Source organism: Ranitomeya imitator, chromosome 7, assembly GCF_032444005.1.
Source record: "Ranitomeya imitator isolate aRanImi1 chromosome 7, aRanImi1.pri, whole genome shotgun sequence".
Taxonomy (NCBI): Eukaryota; Metazoa; Chordata; class Amphibia; order Anura; family Dendrobatidae; genus Ranitomeya; species Ranitomeya imitator.
The window spans coordinates 179,661,059-179,687,095 of record NC_091288.1 but is presented as its reverse complement, the minus strand read 5'-3'; the positions used below and the strand labels follow the sequence as shown (position 1 = coordinate 179,687,095).

The following is a 26,037-nucleotide window of genomic DNA, read 5'->3' as shown; positions in this document are numbered from 1 at the left end:
TCTGGACAGACTTAAAGGGAGTATATTCACCCCAAACATCCTGGCACAGCTAAGAAGTTCAGTGCTTCTTCCCGCCTACTTATTTTCCGTCTTTCTCCATACTCCTCTTCCTTGATTGACAACTTGGCTTTACTGGAGCCAGAGATGAGTGACGATTGATGGAAAACAAGTAAGTGGAAAGATGCATTGAACACTTGTGCTTGGTTTGAACAATCTCTTTGTGCTGAAAAGGAGCCAATCGTAACACTTTAGGAGAAATTTTTTTTCTTTTTCCTTTGTATGGTTGATGCCAAAGGAAAACAATCCATGGAAATGCTTGGTTAAAGTGAACCTATCTGCACAGAATGACTGTTCAAACCCAATATAGGCACTTTGTTAACCCCAATATAGGCTTTTTTTTTTTATTTTATTTTTTTAACCCCGATATCTCCAACCCCCCATACCATCTCTACCCTTTTGACAGCTCTGGTTTTATAAAGCCAGAGAAGGCATGATATACTGTAGATGGGAAAGTGCACTTAACCCCGTAATGACTGGAGCTTTTTTTTTTTTTTTTTTCTTTCAGTCTTGCGTTTTTGTTTTTCGCTCCCCTCCTTCCCAGAGCCTTAACTTTTTAAATCTTTCCATCACTATGGCCATGTGAGGGCTTATTTTTTGCAGGACGAGTTGTACTTGTGAACTCCACCATTGATTTACCTTGTCAAAAAAATAGAAATAATATCCCCAGTCAGGGGTGATGGAGATACTATGGACACAAGGGGGGATAGGGGGGTTTAGCTAGAAATATAAGTGGTTCCACAAAGTAGCAAATAATATATTGAGTGCAACAGCGGAAGGCAGCCAAGAGGGAGACCAATATGGTGAAGGCCAGATTACACTTAAAGTCCACATCCATAGACCCAAGAGCGGCTATAAACATCAGCCGGTCACCATGATAGGACAGCTAAGTGCCATAGATCAGGTGAAGGATATGGCAGGGATTACCTTGAGACCTAGTGTCGGGCAGTACAGGAGCACACGGGATAAGTGCTATTAACTGGTATGTGTCCTCAGGATGAAGGGACCGATGAGCTTGACAAGCCAGGTGAGCAGCGGCCATGTAGACTGGTTTCCAGTGTTTTGGCTGCTCCAGGCCAGATGTGGGCCCCACTTTTATCACCCAGGTCCTAAGCAGAGACACAGTACTATTAAAATGAAAGTGAGACCTCTAGCGCTCAAACATAGGAACTGCAGACATACACCATACATAAAAACACAAATGTGAGCCGCAGCCGTATCACAAGCTCGTGGCTTTACAGCTGCTGTGCAGAATGGAAGTTGTGCTAAGTGTTAATGGGATAGAAAACCACTACAATGTTTGTTTCTTGTCACTTTCACCCCCATACTACTTTCTATCTCCTGTAACCCCTCCACCTAGGAAGGAACTAGTCATTTCTCCCTCCATCCTCACCATGCTTCTCAGAACTGTTCCTCCACATTCAATCCTTTTTCTCCAGACACACGGCCGCATCATGTCCTATCCTGCTCCCACCTTCTAATGCTCTGTCTGCTGCTCCTCATTGCTGGCGACGTATCCCCTAATCCCGGCCCTCCTCATCACATCCCCAAACTCATTTCTAACCCCCTACCATGATTCTCTTCAAGCTTTCGCAATGATGATAAGCTCATACCCATTCATCCAGCCCCCCCGGTCCCCCTACCTGGAGAACTATGGAACGTACGCTCTGTCCGCAACAAACTGCCATTTATCCATGATGTCTTCATCACCAACAAACTCTCCTTCCTCGGCCTCACAAACCTGGCTCACCCCCTCTGACTCGGCCTCTCCAGCTGCACTCTCCTATGGTGGATTCCACCTCTCTTACACCCCTCGCCTCAGCAACAAACATGGTGGAGTTGGCTTGCTCCGGTGTGACACCTGCTCCTTTACTCCAATCCCACTACCATGGTCTGCTACTCGTCCCTCGTTTGAGGTGCACTCCGTCCGCATCTATTCCCCCTCCAGCTGACTGTCATCTACCGCCCTCCAGAACTAGCCATCTCCACCTTTCTCGACCACTTCACCACCTGGCTACTTCACTTCTCTCTGCTGTCATCCCCACTATCATCATGGGTGACTTCAATATCCACATTGACACTTCCACTTCAGCCGCCTCTAAACTTTTATCACTGACTGCCTCCTTCTGCCTCTCAATGATCCTGAGGCCATTCAAAAAGACGGCCACATGCTGGACCTCCTCTTCACCCGCCTCTGCTCCCTTACTAATCTCACTTACCCCTCTCCCTGTCTGACCACAACATACTGACATTCTCCTCTCCTAGTGCACAACCCCCACTCCACAAACTCACTCACCCTCCCAGAAATCTCAAACACCTCAATTTACAATCACTCTGAGTTCTTTCTCCCTCCTACAGACATAAATTCCTTCCATGACACAGATGCTGCTGCCACTTTATACAACACCACAACAGTAACACTTGATTTGGCCACCCCCCTCACGCACAGCAAAACATGTACAATCAACAAGCAGCCCTGGCTGACCAGCCTGACCAAAGAACTCAGACGGGCTTCCAGGGTTACCGAGCTGAGATGGACGAGATCCCATTCTGCCGAGCACTTTATCGCATACAAGCAGTCCCTCGCCAGCTTCATGTCTACTCTCACTGCCGCAAAACAAACTTACTTCTCTCATATCCTCCCTGTCTCACAACCCTAAACCACTTTTCAACACTCTCAATTCTCTACTCCGTCTCCCAGCCCCTCCTCACTCTCCTCATTTCTGCTGAAGACTTTGCCTCCTTCTTTAAGCAGATGGATAACATCAGAGAAAGCTTTGGCCCGCAGCCCCCAATGCCCCTCCTCTTAACTGCTCAGCCCTGCTCCTCCAAAACCAGCTTCTCCACCATGACAGAAGATCAGCTCTCCACCCTCCTGTCAAGATCACACCTCACCACCTGCACGCTAGACCCACTCCCGTCCCACCTCATCCCTAACCTCGCCACAGTCTTCATCCCAACCCTAACGCACCTCTTCAACCTTTCACTTACAAATGGCATCTTCTCATCCTTCAAACATGCCTCAATCACACCCATCCTCTGTGTCTAGCTATCGCCTGATATCACTTCTCCCTTATGCCTCAAAACTACTGGAACAACACGTCCATCTTGAACTGTCCTCCCACCTCTCCGTCTTTGACCGGTTACAATCTGGTTTTCGACCCCATCACTCAACTGAAACTGCCCTAACTAAAAAGTCACCAATGACCTACTAACCGCCAAGAGAAAGCGACACTACTCTGTCCTCCTCCTCCTCCTGGACCTGTCCTCTGCCTTTGACACTGTGGACCACTCCCTACTGCTTCAGATCCTCTCATCCCTTGGCATCACAGACTTGGCCCTTTCCTGGATCTTGTCATATCTAACAGACCGGACATTCAGTGTCTCTCTTCCCACGCCACCTCCTCACCTCGCCCCCTATCGGTCGGTGTTCCCACAATGCTCAGTTCTAGGGCCCCTGCTCTTCTCCATCTACACCTTCGGCCTGGGACAGCTCATAGAATCCCACAGTTTACAATATCATCTCTACGCCGATGACACGCAGATCTACATCTCTGGACCCGACCTCACCTCCTTACTGACCAAAATCCCGCACTGTCTGTCTGCTATCTTGGCCTTCTCTTCTCGCTTTCTAAAACTGAACATGGACAAAACAGAATTCATCATCTTTCCCCCATCTCACTCTACCCCTCCACCAGACCTATCCATCAATGTCAATGGCTGCTCACTTTCCCCAGTCCCACACGCCCGGTGGCTCGGGGTGATCCTCGACTCTGCCCTCTCTTTCAAGCCACATATCCAAGCCCTTGGCTCCTCCTGCCAACTCAGACTCAAAAATATTTCCCTTAGGCTACTTTCACACTAGCGTCGTACTCGGCCCGTCGCAGTGCGTCAGGCCGACGTACTGACGCTAGCAGTGAATGCGTCGCACAATGATGCAAACTCGGCTTTGGGAAAATGGCCGCCGCAATCTCTTGTGCGCACGCGCGGCATCCCGCGGCCATTTTCCTGAAGCCCCGTGCAGCAGAGCACTCCATCTGCGCACGCGCGGCCCCAGGAAGATGGCCGCCCCCACCGATGAAAGGGATGACAGCGCAGATCGCGTGCTGTGTCTTCACGTGGGCGCAGGGAATTCGGACCTTGGACATGCGCACACCACTACGCCACCAACGGAAAGCTGGGGAAGAAAAGAGCGATGTCACCACGCCCACCTGACCTGACCAGCCTGATTTACAGGCGAAAACGGCGACTTTGGTAATGTATTTCTCAGCATACATGGGGAATCAGGGTACACTACATACACCATAGTAACGCACAGCACAGGCCCTATTTAACAGTATTTATATCTCAATATGAAAAACGGGGTGACAGGTTCCCTTTAAAAGTTTTGTCAGGCGAGTGTAATCGATTAGCGATCCTGTGCACAACGCTTCGTGCGCTGCCATCGGTTCGGTTACTGATTACTACTGCCTGAACAATAGAGTTCAACGTGTAGAAACATTCTCGCGAGACTACAACATTTCCCATAACTCTCCGCGAGTTCTTCCTCCTCCCTCTTTCCGCCATACTGCAGACCCGGTGAGTTAGTCTCTGTCCCGGGCCTGGCTGAAATCTGCTTCTATCTCCGCCATCCCGTCCCGGACCGCCGCAGCCACGTGACCCCCGTGTAGTGGAGGAGCGGCGCTGCCGGGGGAGCTCGGTATGGGGGCGGCGGCGGGGCTGTGAGGGGCGCTCAGCTGGGAACTGCAGCCGGAGCTTGTACCTTGTCTCTCTCTCCATGGAGTGTGGAGGGGCCGGGGAAGCCTCAGCTCTGTCCCTGCCGCGGTACATCCGGGCGGTGGGGTCCCCGGGAGTGTGGCGGGGACAGTGGAGCCCCATTGCAGCACTAATAGCCCCAGCGTGCCCTGCTGTGCTGCACTCACTGCGTGCTGGGACTTGTAGTACCACAACGGCGGAGGAAACTGCTTCTATCGGGTGCTGGCTATGTGTAACCTGCAGCTTCTGTCCCCTGGGGGGGGGCGGCTGTGGATGGGGCTCATTAGGAGATGGGGGGGTGGGGGGGGGGCGCCTGTGGATAAGGCTCATTGGGAGATGGGGGGGGGCGGCTGTGGATGGGGCTCATTAGGAGATGGGGGGGGGGGACGCCTGTGGATGGGGCTCATTAGGAGATGGGGGGGGGGGGGGCGCCTGTGGATGGGGCTCATTGGGAGATGGGGGGGGGGGGCGCCTGTGGATGGGGCTCATTAGGAGATGGGGGGGGGGGGGGGCGCCTGTGGATGGGGCTCATTAGGAGATGGGGGGGGGGGGGGGGCGCCTGTGGATGGGGCTCATTGGGAGATGGGGGGGGGGCGCCTGTGGATGGGGCTCATTAGGAGATGGGGGGGGGGGGGGCGCCTGTGGATGGGGCTCATTGGGAGATGGGGGGACGCCTGTGGATGGGGCTCATTGGGGGGGGGGCGCCTGTGGATGGGGCTCATTGGGGGGGGGGGGGGCGCCTGTGGATGGGGCTCATTGGGAGATGGGGGGGTGGGGGGGGGCGCCTGTGGATAAGGCTCATTGGGAGATGGGGGGGGGGCGGCTGTGGATGGGGCTCATTAGGAGATGGGGGGGGGCGGCTGTGGATGGGGCTCATTAGGAGATGGGGGGGGGGCGCCTGTGGATGGGGCTCATTAGGAGATGGGGGGGGGGGGGGCGCCTGTGGATGGGGCTCATTAGGAGATGGGGGGGGGGGGGGGCGCCTGTGGATGGGGCTCATTAGGAGATGGGGGGGGGGGGGGGGCGCCTGTGGATGGGGCTCATTGGGAGATGGGGGGGGGGCGCCTGTGGATGGGGCTCATTAGGAGATGGGGGGGGGGGGGGGCGCCTGTGGATGGGGCTCATTGGGAGATGGGGGGACGCCTGTGGATGGGGCTCATTGGGGGGGGGGCGCCTGTGGATGGGGCTCATTGGGGGGGGGGGGGCGCCTGTGGATGGGGCTCATTGGGAGATGGGGGGGTGGGGGGGGGGCGCCTGTGGATAAGGCTCATTGGGAGATGGGGGGGGGGGCGGCTGTGGATGGGGCTCATTAGGAGATGGGGGGGGGCGGCTGTGGATGGGGCTCATTAGGAGATGGGGGGGGGGCGCCTGTGGATGGGGCTCATTAGGAGATGGGGGGGGGGGGGCGCCTGTGGATGGGGCTCATTAGGAGATGGGGGGGGGGGGGGCGCCTGTGGATAAGGCTCATTGGGAGATGGGGGGGGGGGGGCGGCTGTGGATGGGGCTCATTGGGAGATGGGGGGGGCGGCTGTGGATGGGGCTCATTAGGAGATGGGGGGGGGGGGGGCGCCTGTGGATAAGGCTCATTGGGAGATGGGGGGGGGGCGGCTGTGGATGGGGCTCATTAGGAGATGGGGGGGGGCGGCTGTGGATGGGGCTCATTAGGAGATGGGGGGGGGGGGGCGCCTGTGGATGGGGCTCATTAGGAGATGGGGGGGACGCCTGTGGATGGGGCTCATTAGGAGATGGGGGGGGGGGGGCGCCTGTGGATGGGGCTCATTAGGAGATGGGGGGGGGGGGCGCCTGTGGATAAGGCTCATTGGGAGATGGGGGGGGGGCGGCTGTGGATGGGGCTCATTAGGAGATGGGGGGGGGCGGCTGTGGATGGGGCTCATTAGGAGATGGGGGGGGGGGCGCCTGTGGATGGGGCTCATTAGGAGATGGGGGGGGGGGGGCGCCTGTGGATGGGGCTCATTAGGAGATGGGGGGGGGGGGGGGCGCCTGTGGATGGGGCTCATTAGGAGATGGGGGGGGGGGGGGGGCGCCTGTGGATGGGGCTCATTGGGAGATGGGGGGGGGGCGCCTGTGGATGGGGCTCATTAGGAGATGGGGGGGGGGGGGGCGCCTGTGGATGGGGCTCATTGGGAGATGGGGGGACGCCTGTGGATGGGGCTCATTGGGGGGGGGGCGCCTGTGGATGGGGCTCATTGGGGGGGGGGGGGGCGCCTGTGGATGGGGCTCATTGGGAGATGGGGGGGTGGGGGGGGGGCGCCTGTGGATAAGGCTCATTGGGAGATGGGGGGGGGGCGGCTGTGGATGGGGCTCATTAGGAGATGGGGGGGGGCGGCTGTGGATGGGGCTCATTAGGAGATGGGGGGGGGGGCGCCTGTGGATGGGGCTCATTAGGAGATGGGGGGGGGGGGGCGCCTGTGGATGGGGCTCATTAGGAGATGGGGGGGGGGGGGCGCCTGTGGATAAGGCTCATTGGGAGATGGGGGGGGGGGGGCGGCTGTGGATGGGGCTCATTGGGAGATGGGGGGGGGCGGCTGTGGATGGGGCTCATTAGGAGATGGGGGGGGGGGGGGGCGCCTGTGGATAAGGCTCATTGGGAGATGGGGGGGGGGGCGGCTGTGGATGGGGCTCATTAGGAGATGGGGGGGGGCGGCTGTGGATGGGGCTCATTAGGAGATGGGGGGGGGGGGGCGCCTGTGGATGGGGCTCATTAGGAGATGGGGGGGACGCCTGTGGATGGGGCTCATTAGGAGATGGGGGGGGGGGGGCGCCTGTGGATGGGGCTCATTAGGAGATGGGGGGGGGGGGGCGCCTGTGGATAAGGCTCATTGGGAGATGGGGGGACGCCTGTGGATGGGGCTCATTAGGAGATGGGGGGGACGCCTGTGGATGGGGCTCATTAGGAGATGGGGGGGGACGCCTGTGGATGGGGCTCATTAGGAGATGGGGGGGACGCCTGTGGATGGGGCTCATTAGGAGATGGGGGGGACGCCTGTGGATGGGGCTCATTAGGAGATGGGGGGGACGCCTGTGGATGGGGCTCATTGGGAGATGGGGGGACGCCTGTGGATGGGGCTAATTGGGAGATGGGGGGGCGCCTGTGGATGGGGCTCATTAGGAGATGGGGGGGGGGGGGGGGCGCCTGTGGATGGGGCTCATTAGGAGATGGGGGGGGGGGGGCGCCTGTGGATGGGGCTCATTGGGAGATGGGGGGGGGGGGGCGCCTGTGGATGGGGCTCATTAGGAGATGGGGGGGGGGGGGGGCGCCTGTGGATGGGGCTCATTGGGAGATGGGGGGACGCCTGTGGATGGGGCTCATTGGGGGGGGGGCGCCTGTGGATGGGGCTCATTGGGGGGGGGGGGCGCCTGTGGATGGGGCTCATTGGGAGATGGGGGGGGGGACGCCTGTGGATGGGGCTCATTGGGAGATGGGGGGACGCCTGTGGATGGGGCTCATTGGGGGGGGGGGCGCCTGTGGATGGGGCTCATTGGGGGGGGGGGGGCGCCTGTGGATGGGGCTCATTGGGAGATGGGGGGGACGCCTGTGGATGGGGCTCATTGGGAGATGGGGGGGACGCCTGTGGATGGGGCTCATTGGGAGATGGGGGGGGGGGGGGACGCCTGTGGATGGGGCTCATTGGGAGATGGGGGGGGGGGGGGGGACGCCTGTGGATGGGGCTCATTGGGAGATGGGGGGGGGGGGGGACGCCTGTGGATGGGGCTCATTGGGAGATGGGGGGGGGGGGACGCCTGTGGATGGGCCGCTGGTTGCTTTGTGTCATCCTCAGTTTTCCTTCCTGCTCAGTGATGGCTGCTTCCATCAGGTTTATTCTTTGTTCTTATCTATTGGTTAACTTATGTGTTGATGAAAACACCCAGATTTGCAATGTTCCCCTTTTGCTGATGGGGGTCTGACCGCTGGCCGGACGGGTCACTGTTATCCCTGTTATAGGATGGTGCGGCTTCTTGGTCACCGACTTCCACTCCATTCGTTCTCTGGAAAAGGCTGATCGCTGCCCCATAGGAGTGGAGGTGGAGTGTGCCCACTGCTGCTCCGTTCTTAGGCTGTGTGCACACGTTGCTGATTTTTTGCATTTTTTCGCTATAAAAACGCTATAAAACCGCAAAAAAAAGCATACATTATGCATCACATCATTTAGAATGAATTCCGCAATTTTTGTACACATGATGCGTTTTTTCCACGAAAAAAACGCATTGCGGTAAAAAACACAGCATGTTCATTAATTTTGCGGGTTTTTTTTACGGATTTCCCGCTATACAATGCATTGGGAAATGTCCGGAAAAAACTCGCAAAAACCGCAAGCAGATTTCTTGCAGAAAATTTCAGGTTTTTCTCAGGAAATTTCTGCCATAAATCCTGAACGTGTGCACATAGCCTTACAGGTATAAGTGCCTCCTTCGCTGCAGGTCCTGGCACTCGGACCCCCACTATCTGCTGGTACCTTTCCGCTGCTATGTGCAGATTTCCCTTCATGCGGTAACATATTTTAATTTGTTAAAAATCAATTTGTGGGGTTGGCAGTGCACGCTGAGGTTGTGCCACTTACTTTGCCCGTCATTCCAGTAGAAGGCCAGATAGGATGTTACTTGCCTTCTATTGATGGCTGCCGGCCCTCCTGCATAACACTGGGTGGCCACAGCCTATATGTGGTCACACTACCATATAACGGAGCGATGGGGTGCCTGGCGGGGGGCACAGTTATGTAACTTCTAGTATTGTTAGAACAAGTTCACACTGGGCATGTCTGCTAGCTGAAAATGTGCATAAAAAAGCTGCAACGTCCTTGATTTCAGAAATCTCATGCACACTGCTTGTTTTTTTTGTCATGATCTTGTACTCTGCATGTTTTTTTTTTTTTGTTCTGCACATTGGAGCATGTCACTTCTTTCAGCTTCTTCTTTGTGGTTTTTTTCTTTTTTTTTCTTCCAAAACCTGATTCAAAGATAGCTTTTTTTTTTTTTTTTTTTTTTTTCATCGGCCTGCACAAGAGACAAATCTCGCATACCAAAACCGCCATAAAAAAAAAAAAAAAACATAAGAAAAATCATGGAAAACTTGTTTTTTTTTTCTGCAGCTTCTTTCCTGCCAAGAGATCAGGTCTAGCTGCACAAGAAAAAGCCGAGAAAGCGCCTAGTGTGAACTTAGCCTTACTAAGCAGCGCTGTGAATACGTCTGGCGCTTGGTTCATGTTTTGGATGTTTGCTGGTGTCATTACTTGTGCCCCTGACTCTGGTGGGCATGGATATTGGCATATTGTCTGACTGCTCCCTTCTCTTCCAGGCACCATGGTGCGCATGAACGTGCTTGCCGATGCACTCAAAAGCATAAACAATGCAGAGAAACGTGGCAAGCGCCAGGTTCTTATCAGGCCGTGCTCAAAAGTGATAGTGCGCTTCCTGACGGTGATGATGAAGCATGGTAAGAGCCATCTTTCTCCTGCTCACTTCTTGCTCCTTTTTTCAGTTAGAGGCCCTGACATTCACCTCCTGATTTTCTATTACAGGTTACATTGGAGAATTTGAAATTATTGATGATCATCGGGCCGGCAAAATAGTCGTCAACCTCACAGGCAGACTGAACAAGGTGAGAACTCGAGTTTGAGCTCCAATCCCTTCTTGGGTGCTCTATGGTAGAGTATTGGGGTTTGGGGCGAGAGAGGTTGTCAGTAGTGATGAGCGGACATGCTCGGATAAGGTGTTATCCAAGCATGCTCAAGTGCAAAGTCTTTTCGGCGTACTTGGAAAATAATTTCGTCCCCACACCTGCAAATCTCGCGGCTGTTTGACAGCTGCAACACATGCACACATTGCCTATTTGCTGGGCAGTCCATGTGTGTGTTGCCGCTGTCGAACAGCCATAGGAACATATTTTGTTAGCACCCGAGCATGATGACACCTTATTCAAGCACATTCGCTCATTACTAGTTGTCAGTATGGCTTGTCTTGTGCATTTTGTCTATATGGACTCGAGGTGGAGAGGTTTTCATGAGCTGGAAGCCTTTGCTGTTTGGAAACCCAGTTGGTTACAGGGGTCCCAAGGTCATATAAAAATCGGGAGCAATTCGTCCAGGAACCCAGGAGAGTGACTGGAGGCCTCAGGGCAGCCGTGTATAGCATGGGCGTCCATTCATTTGTAATGTGTCAGTGGTCTGAAGTATCCACATGAGTTCAGCAGCTAGGGAGGCTTCTCGAGAAGAGGCAGTGTCGACCCGGCCTGTATACAACCATGTAAGAGCCAAGTGACTAACACTCAGTAGTGATGAATATCGGGGGCTTGTGACTGCAGTGTTGAGAATAATCCAAAATTGTTAGTATTTTTAGGATGTATGCGAGGCTCTGAATTATATGGATATGGCTTTCATTGTGTTGTGTGATGTTCCGAAAAATGTCCTTCCTCAGAATGTCTGTACAGTCCAATGGGACTGTCTGAGATAACATGGTAACTAGTGTGTGATAGAGCTTAAAGGGACACTGTCACCTGAATTTGGAGGGAACAATCTTCAGCCATTCATTCTCTGTCCTCCGTAGTACATGCCTGCACAAGGAAATCTTGTGCAGGCATGTACTATGGAGGACAGAGAATGAACTTCAATCCAATATTGCAGCCAGCAGGTAAGGAAAGGGTGAATCAAAAACCCCGCCTCCATGGCTGAAGATTGTTCCCTCCAAATTCAGGTGACAGTGTCCTTTTAATGAACTCCAAGTCCATCTACAGGCAAGTGTCAGCTGTTGTATGAACTCGGGTCAGCAGACATCTATAGTGCCCAATTCCCCAGTAAATGCACATATGTTATTAACCTCTTTACAACCTTGGACGTATAGTTATGTCCAAGGTCATGTCCCTGTCTTTGCTGGCTCCGGCGCTGAGCCCGCATCTTTCCCTGCACATGGTGGCTGATCTGATCAGTTGTCATGTACTTCACCCGCGGCCGTTAGAATCTTAGATCATTGGTGTTTAGATCATTTAACACACGCCGTCCGAAAGTGTCGCCAATCGCGTCCATCTGCGCCCCTGTCACATGATCGTTCCTGTCATTGTGAATCTTCTGTGAACGTCGGCTAGTGACCAGCGTTCATACGAGATCTGGATTTCGGCTACGCTTGACAGGGCTGAAGCCTTGCTATGTGTAAACGGATGATCACAGCTTCAAGGCTACGGCGGAAACTATTGAAGCAAGTAAAAAGTGAAGAAAAAAGGATTAAAAAAAAATAGTTCAGATCCCTCATTCGGCTATATGAACTGACATTTAAAAAGAAAAAGATAGCTCCTGGAAGACAAGGAGGAAAAGGCAAAATCACAAAAAAAAAATGAAACTTGCAAGGTGGTTAATGGGGAGATAATAGGTGGTCATACACATGAAATATCTGTCTGCTGAAGGTATGCGAGACCTGATAGCCATCTTTCTGGTATCCCCCATACACAGGACCTGGTGGTGAGAAAGCCTGTGTCCGACAGCTCTGATGGTCTCATCTCCCCTGAAAACAAAACCATCCGCTGTTAAAATTCCAACTACCTGCTCCTTTTCTCCCACATAATGTCGGGTCTGAAAGAGATTGCACTGTCGCTTAAAAAGAAAAATCTTGGACAGACTTTATTCCAAGCAAGTTAAAATTACAGTGCTGTAACGTGAAATGCTGCAACGCACGGACAGCAGTCGTTTCGCACCGATCAGGCGCTTCTTCCTGGGACCAGATGCTACCGTGCTGTAATTCTACTAGCTTGGTATAAAGTCTACTGAAGTTTTTCACATGGGTGAGTTCAGCGTATTCACACTTTATTTTCATATTGGACTTTGATGTGTCCATGCACCTTGCTGAGCACCCCTGTGTATGGGGGGAGGATGTTTGTGGCTAAGTACCAGTGCTAACCTTTTCTACATAAACATGAGATATTGGGCCAGTCCTGCTGAAATTGTTGCACTTGTTGACGTTTGTCTGATTCCTGACAGTCAGCAGCCCACCACCCTCATACATGAGATTGTGGCCGATTTATGGCTATTTTGGAGATTTTCTATTGTGTATGGCTTGTTTTAGGATTGGGTATGTGGTGGTGGCTTTCTTTGGTTAGGCTTATGGGAAGACCTGTGTGTTTGCACAGGATAGTTTTTGTGTAGAAGTTCCACTCTTACAAAGAACGACCCTGAGAATGTGTAAGATGTCAGCACATCCAATGTGTATGGTGAGGTCTCCTGCCAGAGGAGCTGGATCTTCTGAGGTGTTTTTTTTCCTTTACTAGTCTCTAGGCACGCTCCACTGTCACTGCCAATTGAGCGCCTCAAAGCAGCAGTCCAGGAGGGAGACCCTGTACTACCAATTAGAGGGGCTGTTGGAGATGATGCTCTGGATGGGTGATGGATACTTGTGTTGCGTATCGTCCTGCTCCAGAACTGTAGTTTGTTCTGTCTTCAGCCATCGGCGGTCTCGTGTATGACCACGGTTATACTGTTTACATGTCATATTGGTATATAGCTGCCGGAGAATGCCCTTTAAATACTTTCTCCACCAGATTAGGCAGCAGCACTAATCTGGTGGAAAAAGTATTTAAAGGGATTGTCCATTATTAGCACAACCCCTTCTTGATCAAAACGTTTGGCCATGAAAAAAAAAAGCCTATACTCTCCTCCCGTTCCCACAGTGTCAGCACTCTCTCCCCCGAGGCTCCCGTGCGGTAGTTGTGACATCGGCGCTGGCGTCACCGTCTCCGAACATGTTCCAAATCGGTCATGAAGAGGAAGTTCGGGCTGACTTGCTCTTCATGTTCGGTTTGTCCGAAAGTGGGGATAATTGGTCGCCGGAGTCACGTTTCACAACACCGCATCACAGCCCTCGGGAGAGTGAGTGCTGACGCCGCGGGAACAGGAGGCGAGGGTAGGCTTTATTATTTTATGGAGGTCTATGAGAAGGAGTTGTCAGAGTAGTGGACAACTTCAGTCCTCCATGACTGTGCTGCCACAATACACGTTTGAGAATAGTGGGATCTGTTGATATCTTGCATACTCTTGATATATTGGGATGATCGGTCCTTACCAGCCTGCCCAGACAGCTACATCTTACATGGACCCATGTCTCAAATATTGTTGTGCTTTGGCTATGTGTTTTCATGAAGCTGCCAAGGAACTCCGTGTATTTTGTTCTCATGGCTACTATATGATTGCCTTGGCTAGTAAACTGAAGTTGGAGCCCATATTTAACCCTTTGCCCACCCTGGCTTAACCCTTTAGAGACCCTGCCCTTTGTCTTTTTTGCATTTTTGTTTTTCGCTCCCCTTCTTCCCAGAGCCATAACTTTTTTATTTTTCCATCAATATGGCCATGTGAGGGCTTGTGTTTTTTTTTTTTTTTTTGCGGGACGCGTTGTACATTTGAACGACATCATTGGTTTTACCATGTCGTGTACTAGAAAATGGGGGGGAAAAATTCCAAGTGCAGTCACATTGCAAAAAAAAAAGTGCAATCCTACAACTGTTTTTTGTTTGGCCTTTTTTGCTAGGTTCACTAAATGCTAAAACTGACCTGCCATTATGATTCTCCAGGTCATTACGAGTTCATAGACACCTAACACGTCTAGGTTACGTTTTATCTAAGTGGTGAACAAATTTTCCAAACTTTGCTTAAAAAAAAAAAAAAAAAAAAAATTGTGCAAATTTCCGATACCTGTAGCGTCTCCATTTTTCGTGATCTGGGGTCGGGTGAGGGCTTATTTTTTGCATGCCGAGCTGATGGTTTTAATGATACCATTGCAGTGCAGATACGTTCTTTTGATCACCCGTTATTGCATTTTAATGCAATGTCGCGGCGACCAAAAAAAGTAATGTCTGGCGTTTTTGAATCTTTTTATTGCTACGCCGTTCAGCGATCAGGTTAATCCTTTATTTTAAATTATTATTATTATTGATCAGGCGATTCTGAACGCGGCGACACCAAGTGTTTGATTTTTTTTTTTTTATTTTTTTTTTATTTTGAATGGGGTGAAAGGGGGGTGATTTTAAACTGTTATATTTTTTTTTTCATGTTTTTTGAAACTTTTTTTTATTTTTACTTCTGCCATTCTTCAATAGCCTCTATAGGAGGCTAGAAGCTGGCATAGCCTGATTGGCTCTGCTACATAGGAGCGAAGCTTAGATTGCCCCAATGTAGTAGAATTACAGCCTTGCTTTGAGTGCCGACCACAGGGGGGCGCTCATAGCAATCCGGCATCAATAACCATAGAAGTCTTCAGGTGACCTCTGGTTGTCATGCCAACGCACCGATGACCCCGATCACGTGATGGGGGCAGCCGAGAGTGCTTGTTAAATGTCGCTGACAGCGGCATTTAATTAACAGCGGCGGGTGAAACGCGATTCCACCCGCTGCTATTGTGGGCACATGTCAGCTGTACAAAACAGCTGACGTCCCGGCTTTGATGTGGGCTCACCGCCGGAGCCCACATCAAAGGAAGAGATGCGACCTCCGCCGTACAAGTACGGTGGGGGTCGCGAAGGGGTTAACTGTAGGTAAGTCAGGGTGTGCATGTATATATCCGGCTCGGACACTGAGCCCACTCCACATCTGACAGTCGGCTGTGATGTGCAGCCAGCAGCTGCCTCTAGCTGCAGTGATTGTTACGAGCATTGATCACTGCTATGTAAATGGCTGTCAGTCACCGACAGGGCACTGTAAATAGCCGGATTATAGGTGTGTGGGCTCCATTGCCCCCTTCTCCCTCCCAGACATGATATCGGGGTGACCATGGCAGTCAGCGAAACTACGAAAAAAAATCCAGTCCAGAAGGTGTTAAGTCATGCTATTACCAAGCACCTCTGGATAACAAGTGGACCGGCGGCCAAATGACTGTGGGTTACTAGTGTTCCACTGCGGGGAGGTGAACGGCTATGTTGTAATTTTTATTTTTTGCATTGTGATCAAGTCGTTAATTTAAGAGCATAAAATAGAGTACCGTCCTATATATGATTTGCTAACTAACGTGACTTTCTCTGGTAATTTTCAGTGTGGCGTGATCAGCCCCAGATTTGATGTGCAGCTGAAGGATCTGGAGAAGTGGCAGAACAACCTCCTGCCCTCACGTCAGTTTGGGTAAGACAGTGGTTCTTGTTGTTTTACATGTACTAAGGTTTATCTAGTGCCTTAACAGTATGACCTGCCTTTAGGATTGGCCTTCAGTATTAGATGGGTGGAGGCCCCACAAGGGATTGTGATGGCCTCCTGCGAGCAATGGAAACTGGCAGATGTGCTGCGAATTTGTGAATGGGCCTGAGCCGTAATGCCCCACTACAACCGCTACTTAGTTTGGCACTGTGACAACAATGATGAGGCCATGGCCTTTGGGCGGAGATGTGGGGGTGCCGAGTTTCACCTCCCCCATTCTTAGATTTGACAACTCTAGCTTAAAGACCAGCTGGAAGGGAGGCTTTAGTCCTTTGCTTCAAAAACTACAAAGCTGTGTTTCTGGGATTTTGAGCCATAGCTTGAAGTATTAAAAAAACAAAAAATGTAAGGAATTTTTCTTCTCCTTTTGTAAAAGAACCCATCCAGGTATAAATACTATGCATCGATAGGAAGCGAGGTTGACATCTGTAGTATTGATGAGCGAACCTGCTCGGATATCGTATCCCAGTATGCTTGGGTGTTATCAGAGTATCTGGGAGTGCCCATATATTAAGTTCCAGTCCCTGCGGTTGCATTATTTGCGACTGTTAGACAGCCTCAGCGCATGGGGGTTCCCAAATAGCCGCATGGACTTTAACATAATAATCGAGCACTCCCAGATACTCGGATAAGGCTTTACCTGAGCACGAATCTGTAGTAAAGATGTATGGCTAGTTAGTAAAGCTGCAGTACTTGTAGATCTTCGCAGATACTGCAGAAAAAAGGCAGCAGGTGCGAAGTATGTATGTGTGTGTATATGTATATGTATATATATATATATATATATATATATATATATATATATATATATATATATATATATATATATATATATATATATATATATATATATATATATAATTAGTACAGTCCAAGTTTGGACACCTTCTCATTTAATGATTTTTCTGTATTTTCATGACTATGAATACTGTACATTCACACTGAAGGCATCAAAACTATGAATTAACACATGTGGAATTATATACTTAACAAAAAAAGTGAAACAACTGAAATTATGTCTTATATTCTAGGTTCTTCAAAGTAGCCACCTTTTGCTTTGATGACTGCTTTGTACACTCTTGGCATTCTCTTGATGAGCTTCAAGAGGTAGTCACCAGAAATGGCTTTCACTTCACAGGTGTGCCCTGTCAGGTTTAATAAGTGGGATTTCTTGCCTTATAAATGGGGTTGGGACCATCAGTTGTGTTGTGCATACGTCTGGAGGATACACAGCTGATCGTCCTACTGAATAGACTACTAGAAATTGTATTATGGCAAGAAAAAAAGCAGCTAAGCAAAGAAAAACGAATGGCCGTCATTACTTCAAGAAATGAAAAGTAGTCAGTCTGAAAAATTGGGAAAATTTTGAAAGTGTCTCCAAGTGCAGTGGCAAAAACCATCAAGTGCTACAAAGAAACTGGCTCACGTGAGGACCGCCCCAGGAAAGGAAGACCAAGAGTCACCTCTGCTTCTGAGGATAAGTTTAGGCTACTTTCACACTAACGTCGGAATCTCCCCGTCGCAATGCATCGGGCAGAGATTCCGACGCTAGCGTTTGACGCACTGGCAAAGCGTTGCAATGCGTCGCTAATGTTAATCTATGGGGCAAAAACGCATCCTGCAAACAACTTTGCAGGATCCGTTTTTTCCCATAAACGACGCATTGCGACGTCTGGCAAAAAACGCCAGTGTGAAAGTATCCTTATCCGAGTCACCAGCCTCAGAAATCGCAGGATAACAGCAGCTCAGATTAGAGACCAGGTCAATGCCACACAGAGCTCTAGCAGCAGACACATCTCTAGAACTGTTAAGAGGAGACTTTGTGCAGCAGGCCTTCATGGTAAAATAGCTGCTAGGAAACCACTGCTAAGGACGGGCAACAAGCAGAAGAGACTTGTTTGGGCTAAAGAACACAAGGAATGGACATTACACCAGTGGAAATCTGTGCTTTGGTCTGATGAGTCCAAATTTGAGATCTTTGGTTCCAGCCACCGTGTATTTGTGCGATGCAGAAAAGGTGAACGGATGGACTCTACATGCCTGGTTCCCACCGTGAAGCATGGAGGAGGAGGTGTGATGGTGTGGGGGTGCTCTGCTGGTGACACTGTTGGGGATTTATTCAAAATTGAAGGCATACTGAACCAGCATGGCTACCACAGCATCTTGCAGCGGCATGCTATTCCATCCAGTTTGCGTTTAGTTGGGCCATCATTTATTTTTCAACAGGACAATGACCCCAAACACAGCTCCAGGCTGTGTAAGGGCTATTTGACCAAGGAGGAGAGTGATGGGGTGCTACGCCAGATGACCTGGCCTCCACAGTCACCAGACCTGAACCCAATTGAGATGGTTTGGGGTGAGCTGGACCGCAGAGTGAAAGCAAAAGGGCCAACAAGTGCTAAGCATCTCTGGGAACTCCTTCAAGATTGTTGGAAGACCATTCCCGGTGACCACCTCTTGAAGCTCATCAAGAGAATGCCAAGAGTGTGCAAAGCAGTCAAAGCAAAAGGTGGCTACTTTGAAGAACCTAGAATATAAGACATAATTTCAGTTGTTTCACACTTTTTTAAGTATATAATTCCACATGTGTTAATTCATAGTTTTGATGCCTTCAGTGTGAATGTACAATTTTCATAGTCATGAAAATACAGAAAAATCTTTAAATGAGGTGTGTCCAAACTTTTGGTCTGTACTGTGTGTATGTATGTTCGTTCACTCCAATCATTTAGCTAGAATCTGAGTGTTTTGAGGTGGCTGCATTTTGGTTATGATAAAATAACTTCTATCCCACCACAGGCAGTAAAGACATCATGTTTCACTAGTAACAGGAGTGAGGGCGCTGCTCGCACGTTGACAATCTATAAAACCTTGTGGCCGTCTGAATCTTGACACTGTGTGGTTTGCACACTGTAAGAATTCAGACGTGTCTAGTCACATGGAGGGACTGCAGACTTTTCAGAAGTCCAGATAACCCCTGGAATACCCGGATAGCCTGTGTCTTGTTTTTTTTTAATTCTATTATGATCCATGTGGCCCAGTAGAACAGCAGAGCATCTGAGACTAATCTGGCAATAGATACTCTTGAAGCAAAGGCTTCAATCACCAAACTGGGGCTGCCTCTAAAAATCAGCAGTTAACAAAAGTAATCCAAAAGGTCCTGACATTCTTGCAAACTCGAAACATCCAGGTTCTGAAATCCGTGGCTGCTTGACATTGTTATGCTTTTGCTAGAAAGTCTGCCCGTTGGCAGGGTTGGGGGGCATTAGGGCAGCTTCTGAACACTTTTGTTAACTGCTGACTCTTCTAAATATCACCAACGTGGGTTGCGTTTATTAAATAAATAGCCCTAGCTCTCAAGACCCATTTACACAGATGAAACGGCGGCTTAAGGTACCGTCACATTTAGCGACGCTCCAGCGATATAGACAACGATCCGACCTAAACTAGATCGCTGTTTAGGTCGCTGTAGAGATGTCAAACACAGCAACTCCAGAACGATGCAGGAGCGATCCAGTGACGTAACGACGACTCACTTATCGTTCTCGCTGGTTGTTAGCTCTGTGAAAAAACATTGCTGGCATCGTTGCTTTTGCTGTCAAACATGACGATACACGCCGACCTGACGACCAAATAAAGTTCTGGACTGGACTTCTAGCTCCAACCAGCGATGGCACAGTGGGATCCAGATCGCTGCTGCATGTCAAACACAACGAGATCGCTATCCAGGACGCTGCAACGTCACGGATCGTTGTCGTTCTCGTTGTAAAGTTGCTCAGTGTGAAGGTACCTTTAGTATGACCGCAGATCTGTAAACTGTTACAGGTATGGTGGTCGTCTGACTGCTTGTTTACACAGGAGGACCAAAGCAGACGATGGGCACTGAGTAATGTAATAGATCGCACAGAGGTCATAGTCCTGTTTACACCAGAGGACGCACCGCCGAATACTATGATCTTCTATGCAACACAAAAGATCATTTCACCTGATGAACAAGTTTTGCTAGTTCATCAGGTGATCGTCAGCCTGTTTACACGGTAAGATAATCTTGACACTAGCTATTTTAGCGATGCTCGTTCAGTTATCTTGCCGTGCAAATGTCTCGACACCTTTTGTTTGTCCTATGCGATCACTTCATCTAAGATTGTCCTCCGCTCCAGCTTCTGCCATGCCATGGTTTATACAAATACTCTGCTGCTACAGAAAGTCTCATTATAACCCAGGATGAAATGGTTTTACCTTTGTTGCCATGTCGTCTAAACCTAGACTGTTTCATTTTGCAGGTACATTGTGCTTACCACTTCAGCTGGCATCATGGACCACGAAGAAGCGAGGCGAAAACACACGGGAGGCAAAATCCTGGGATTCTTTTTCTAAATGTACAAAACAGGCAGGAAAAATAAACTGTTATCAAAATCCTTGTCTCCCTTGTTTCATGCGTGTCCTGCATCGAAGTGATGTACGTGTTTGCGAAAGGCCCTCTGGGTGGAGGCCGGGGTCCGCACCATCTGTTTGCATTATATTTTTTGATCAAGGTGATGACTGCAGCCTGCGCATTCATGATCTTCATCCTTTATTCCACTGCTTTGTTCCTTGAAACAAACTGATTATTGGGATTTATTTTGCCCGTTTCAACAACCAAATGAAAACCTTTGGGATGCGATGACGCTGTCCTTTCTTCCACTGTATCTGAAGAATAGAGAAGTGTTCGATCGCCCCACAATGGATGGAGTCTGGATACGACGTAAATGTCCAACAGGAGCAGTGATGGTGAAAAACAAAGGAAAACCTTTATTTTTAGGGCTCTGAATTCAGTGTTCATCGGGGCTCACAGGCTCCTTTTGTCAAGTAGGGTAGATATAATCTATAGTGGTGCGATTCCACATCGATAGGAAGTGAGGAAACAAAACTAAATTGTGAATAAAAATAGTATATTAAATTACAAGGTTAAACTGGGGATGGGGGAGACCCCAAAAATGGAGGTGGGGAGAGCCTACATAGAATGCATAAAGTGCACATCACAAAATGTGGAAATATGAATAAAGGCAATTATTAAAGAAAGCACCCTAGGTTAAACGGGGAGAAATCTGAGCCGAACCACGGCTTCAGAACATAAGTAATAGTGCACTTTCTATAAGCGTGCATAATGGTTAGAAAGCCCCTTGATTCCACTGTATTGTCAATTAGGGGGTAATAGGAAATTCAGAATAAATGTCAAAATGGGAAAGGTGGTAGATGAATGGATCAATTGCCACCTTTAAGTGTTTAACCCCTTCATGACCGTGGGATTTTTTCATTTTTCCGTGTTCGTTTTTCACTCCCCTCCTTCCCAGAGCCATAACTTTTTTTATTTTTCCGTCAATTTGGCCATGTGTGGGCTTATTTTTTGCGGGACGAGTTGTACTTTTGAACGACATCATTGGTTTTACCATGTCGTGTACTAGAAAACGGGAAAAAAAAATTCCAAGTGCGGTGAAATTGCAAAAAAAAGTGCAATCCCACACTTGTTTTTTGCTTGGCCTCATGGTCTGTACATGATGGGTATTGTCTATAATAAAATATTGAAAACCGTTAACATCATCGCCAAAGGTGACGTTTATTTGGAGAAAGCCAAAAAGTTGTTTTCCCAATTGCCAGAAGAATGTAATATCCTGAGAACTAACCTTTGTAAGGCACGTCGTCAAAGTTGTAGCTCTTTATAGAGTCCATCCTCTCTTAACAGCTGAAGTTCGATCTATATGTTGGGTATTTTTTATAACCCAGCGACCTAAGGGGCTGATTTCAGTCATACACTCCTACTGAGCACGAGAGTGTTCTCAAAAACAGCTCTGTCCGAGATAGATGGAGAAAAGAGATGAGCAAACTCAGACTGTAAGGGACTCCCAGCGCACAGATTTAGTGTTAGAATGCCTAAAGATTCGCCGCTCGATCAACACTAGCCGGTACACCGTGCAAAAACATCCTGTGTGGTGGGATCTCTGCAAAAACAGCCATTACACAGTACACAGCAGGGGCACATTTCTAAGATTATCTCGGCACAGGAACATTTTTTTTTTTTAACATATCAAATTGTGTAAATTATTTATTCCAAGATGTATTGCTTTAAAATTAACTTTGTGAGGAATTAACCCTTTGTCATTTCCCTATCCGCATTTGTTTGCAGGACCATTGTCCTGCTCTTACCTCTATTTTGCTTCCATTTGCTGCCCCCCATAGCCTTTACTATTTTAATAACCATTTTAGAGCACCAAAGTTCGAGTCACTATTGACTTCTATGGGGTTCAAGTTCTGGTACCTGAATAGAACTTTGGACTGCCATATGGTCAAACCCGAACATTCATGTGTCCGCTCATCCTTAATGGAGAACCAAGATTCTCCGCTCCATGTGTATCAAAGTTATACAGATATCCAATGTCCCTTATGAAAACCCTTTTTCCAAAACTATAATGAAATTGCTTTAATAAATTGGTGCCATAGTGTTAAAAAAAAAAAAAAACCCAAAAGTCTCTAGTATCTTGGTTGCGTGATGTCCCGCGCTTCCCCTCCTTGTGTCCTTTGGTCTTCCTTGATTTCGAGACCAGGCGAAGGGGTATATAAGGATTTACGTGCTATAACTTGGTGCTGGATGGTCTCTATATGGAGGCACATAACATTTGTATCATTGTCCTTGCATCTATTTGTAGACTTTAACATTCTGCTGGTTTTACAGACTTTGTATGATTGTTTTATTGTGTTGTATCCTGAAGCTATTCGTTCAATATAACAGCCCGGAGGCTCAGTGGTTAGCACGGCAGCCTTGCAGCGCTGGAGTCCTGGGTACAAACCCCACCAAGGACAACATCTGCATAGAGTTTGTATGTTCTCTCCGTGTTTGTGTGCGTTTCCCCGGGTTCTCCGGTTTCCTCCCACACTCCAAAGATACAGGGGGTTTACATTGCGACCCCTCATGAGGACAGTGATAATGTAGATAGTGCTGTAGTATATGATGGCGCTATACAAGTTTATCATAAGAAGTTAAAAAAAAAAAAAAAATCCTTTGGTGTAATAACAATGAGAAAGAAAAATAATTATAAATTTCCCCACCAACAGATGGCAGTAGCGTCCTGCATTTAAAAAGGCACATTTTACATGGAAGTTTTCAGATTTCATAGGCACCTAGTAAAAATAGATAATAGCGAGAGAGTTCACAAGATTTTGTCATTTTATAACATTGTAAACCAGCAGTGGGGAACATTCCGGTAACAACTAATTGTATATCAGTCACCTCGTCCATAGGTTGAAAAAAAAAAAAAAAAGACCATAATGTTCAACCTTTCTCCAAGAATTATACATTCTATGTTACTTATCATAGCGTGCAAACTTCCCAAGTCTTACTAGGAAACAGGAGGCCGTGCGTCTTTCTAATTCGCTTATCACTGGAACAGTACTGTGCTACATTTATCGCACTATCTGCACATGGAGTGTTTACTTAAAGGGGTTTTCACACGAACAAAAGTTGATTTTTAATCAATAGATCTTGGAATAATAATACTTTCCACAATTGGATGTGTTTAAAAAAAAAATGTTCCTGTGCCGAGATAATCTTATAAATGTGCCCCTGCTGTGTACTGTGTAATGGCTGTGTCTCACCGTACAGGAACATGGTCTGATCATACCACAGCTCCTGGGCAGGGGAGGAAGCAAAAGACTATACAGACATTACAGCGAGAAGTCACAGCAAACTATAAAGTCATAGTGACATTCAACAGCCACAGTGAATACTATAAAAAGAAAACTGCCTGAATGGCTTTATTTGTTCATTCCACCTCTAACAAAAACAGAAGAAAAAAAAAAACTTTTGAAACAAACATATGTACCCCAAACTACTAGCAATAAAAAACGACAACTTGCCTTGCAAACAAGAAGAAAGAAAAAACAAGAAAGGCCGTGACCTTCGAACTCAGAATAATTGCTGTGAAAAATCCAGCTGAAAATGATGCAGAATTGCTGTTTTTTTTTTTTTTTTTGTTAATCTCAAATTTCTCAAAATGGAATAAAATTTATCAAAATGTTACATGACCCTCAAAATGGCAGGAATGAAAACTCCAGCTTGTCCGGGCAAAGGAAGCCATCACTCGACTGCGCGATAAAATAGTTAATTGAAAAATGTATGCTTTTCTTTAACATTCCCTCCCCAAAATTGATTTTTTTTTCCCCTCCATTATTACGTACAACAGATTTGTGCCTTACAAGTTACAACTCATCCTGAAAAGAAAAACGCCCCCGAACTGCTACATCTATGGAAAAATTAACACGCAGTGATGCAAAAACAGAAAAAAATAAATACAAAAATAAATAAATTTCTGTATCTCTAGGGCCCAAGATAATTGTCCAGAAGGGGTTAAACAGAAAAGCATTCCTACAGTATATAGTTGACTGTCTACCTTGTATTGAGGTGCCCGCAGTTATTAGGCTTTGGGGGATCGATCTGGATATCTCGGCTCTTTTTCTGGAAATATGTGAAGTCTAATGGAAGCAGAGGGCAAATTTTGCTCATTTTGCAAACCACCGCATGTGTGGGAAAACCCAAAATTGCCCAAATCAAGCATAAACCGGCAGGTATCTTGATTTTTCTCAGTGCCCTTCCTTCTTCTAAGATGGAGCAAGAAGATCTTGGAGGAGGTGGCCAGGTGTCTGGTCATAGACCCGGAGGATTTCCTTCGATACGAGCACATATTAGTCATTGTGCTAACCAGGGTATAACCGGCATTGTAATTTACTCAGTTTATCACATGTACCTTTTTAGGCTATGTGCACACGTTGCGGATTTTATGCGTTTTTTCGCGGCGAAAACACATGCTTAAAACAACCCATTGAATTCAATGGGATTCCGCAATGCTGTGCTAATGCGTTTGTTTTCCGCAGCGGAATCGCATCACGTAAAAATACGCAGCATGCTCATTCTTTGTGCGGAATCACGGGGATTCCGCACACATAGGAATGCATTGATCCGCTTACTTCCCAAATGTGGCTATGCCCACCATGCGCAAAGTAAGCGGATTATGTGCAGATGGTACCCAGGGTGGAGCAGGGGAGACTCCTCTAGGCCCTAAAAAAAAAGAAATAAAAAATAGTTATATACTCACCTTCTGGCGGCCCCCGGATCCAGCCCAGGCCTTAGCGATGCTCCCGGCAGCTCCCGTTCCCAGTGATGCTTTGCGACAACGACCTGTGATGACTTAGCGGTCTCGCGTGATGCTACGTCATCTGGGGTCATTGCCGCGAGGCATCACTGGGAACGGGAGCTGCCGGGAGCATCGCGAGGAGCTGGAAGGCTGCGGCGGCTGAAGTGAAGTGATGTGTTACATATGGACTTTAGAAAGCTCGGCGCTTCTGGTAAAAGAACGATGTGTAAGAAGAACCCCCCAGAGGTGTCTGCAGATGCCAGAAGACAGAACAGACCAGGTTAGAGCTCAGCTGTTATCGGCTCCAGTAGAAATATGTCACTAAGTTTAAAGGGGAGGTCCAGGACTATTATTATATTTTTTTTTACTATGGACTTAAGAACTAACAGACAGGTAGTTGCTAACTACCTGCCTGTTGTGGCCGGCGTCCATCTCCTCTGGCACAGAGCCATCACAGATCAGCTCTTCTTCTGGGCTGCTCTGTTGATGGAGCATGACTACCGACGTCATGCTGATTGACAGCTGGTTCCCTGCTGCCTTATTGCGGGGAGCCGGCAGTCAATGAGCATGGTGTCGATAGTCACGCCCTGTCGACAGAGCAGCCAAAATAAGAAGAATTGGTCTGTTGATGTGGAGCAACTAAATCACAAGCCAAGCAGAAGTAGTCAATGACTGTTGTGTGTCGGCATCGGGTACCACAGGTAGGTAGTTGCTTCTGTTACCCCGTGGCCCCCACTTCTGTCATTGGAGCATCCTGACCGTGGACTCTGAGGAATGACAGGTCTAAGTGACTTCAGACTTGAGCTTCAAGCCTGGACAGCATGAAACCTTCGAGGAAAAAAAAAAATGGGTCAGCGACGGAGACGCAACAACTGCACCTGGGTAGG

At 48.6% G+C, this 26,037-nt stretch overlaps 1 protein-coding gene across 2 annotated transcripts; it reads left to right on the top strand.

Annotated features, from left to right (window-relative positions):
• The first annotated feature begins 4,542 nt into the window (after positions 1-4,542).
• RPS15A (ribosomal protein S15a) lies at positions 4,543-20,402 on the top strand. 2 transcript variants are annotated; one of them, XM_069734117.1, is made up of 5 exons: positions 4,543-4,635; positions 10,127-10,264; positions 10,350-10,429; positions 15,832-15,917; positions 20,270-20,402. In XM_069734117.1, the coding sequence occupies exons 2-5, from the start codon at positions 10,132-10,134 to the stop codon at positions 20,361-20,363; spliced, it is 393 nt and encodes a 130-aa protein (XP_069590218.1). In that variant the 5' UTR covers positions 4,543-4,635; positions 10,127-10,131; the 3' UTR covers positions 20,364-20,402. The 2 variants fall into 2 exon arrangements, with proteins under 2 accessions (XP_069590218.1, XP_069590219.1); XM_069734118.1 differs by lacking the exon at positions 4,543-4,635 and adding an exon at positions 4,653-4,756.
• Positions 20,403-26,037: the final 5,635 nt, after the last annotated feature.

Excerpts from the sequence above, each read along its gene's own strand:
- RPS15A (XM_069734117.1), top strand. The coding sequence starts at position 10,132 with ATGGTGCGCATGAACGTGCTTGCCGATGCACTCAAAAGCATAAACAAT. Across the intron at positions 10,265-10,349 it reads GACGGTGATGATGAAGCATG|GTTACATTGGAGAATTTGAA; the intron begins GTAAGAGCCATC and ends TTTCTATTACAG. Across the intron at positions 10,430-15,831 it reads TCACAGGCAGACTGAACAAG|TGTGGCGTGATCAGCCCCAG; the intron begins GTGAGAACTCGA and ends GGTAATTTTCAG.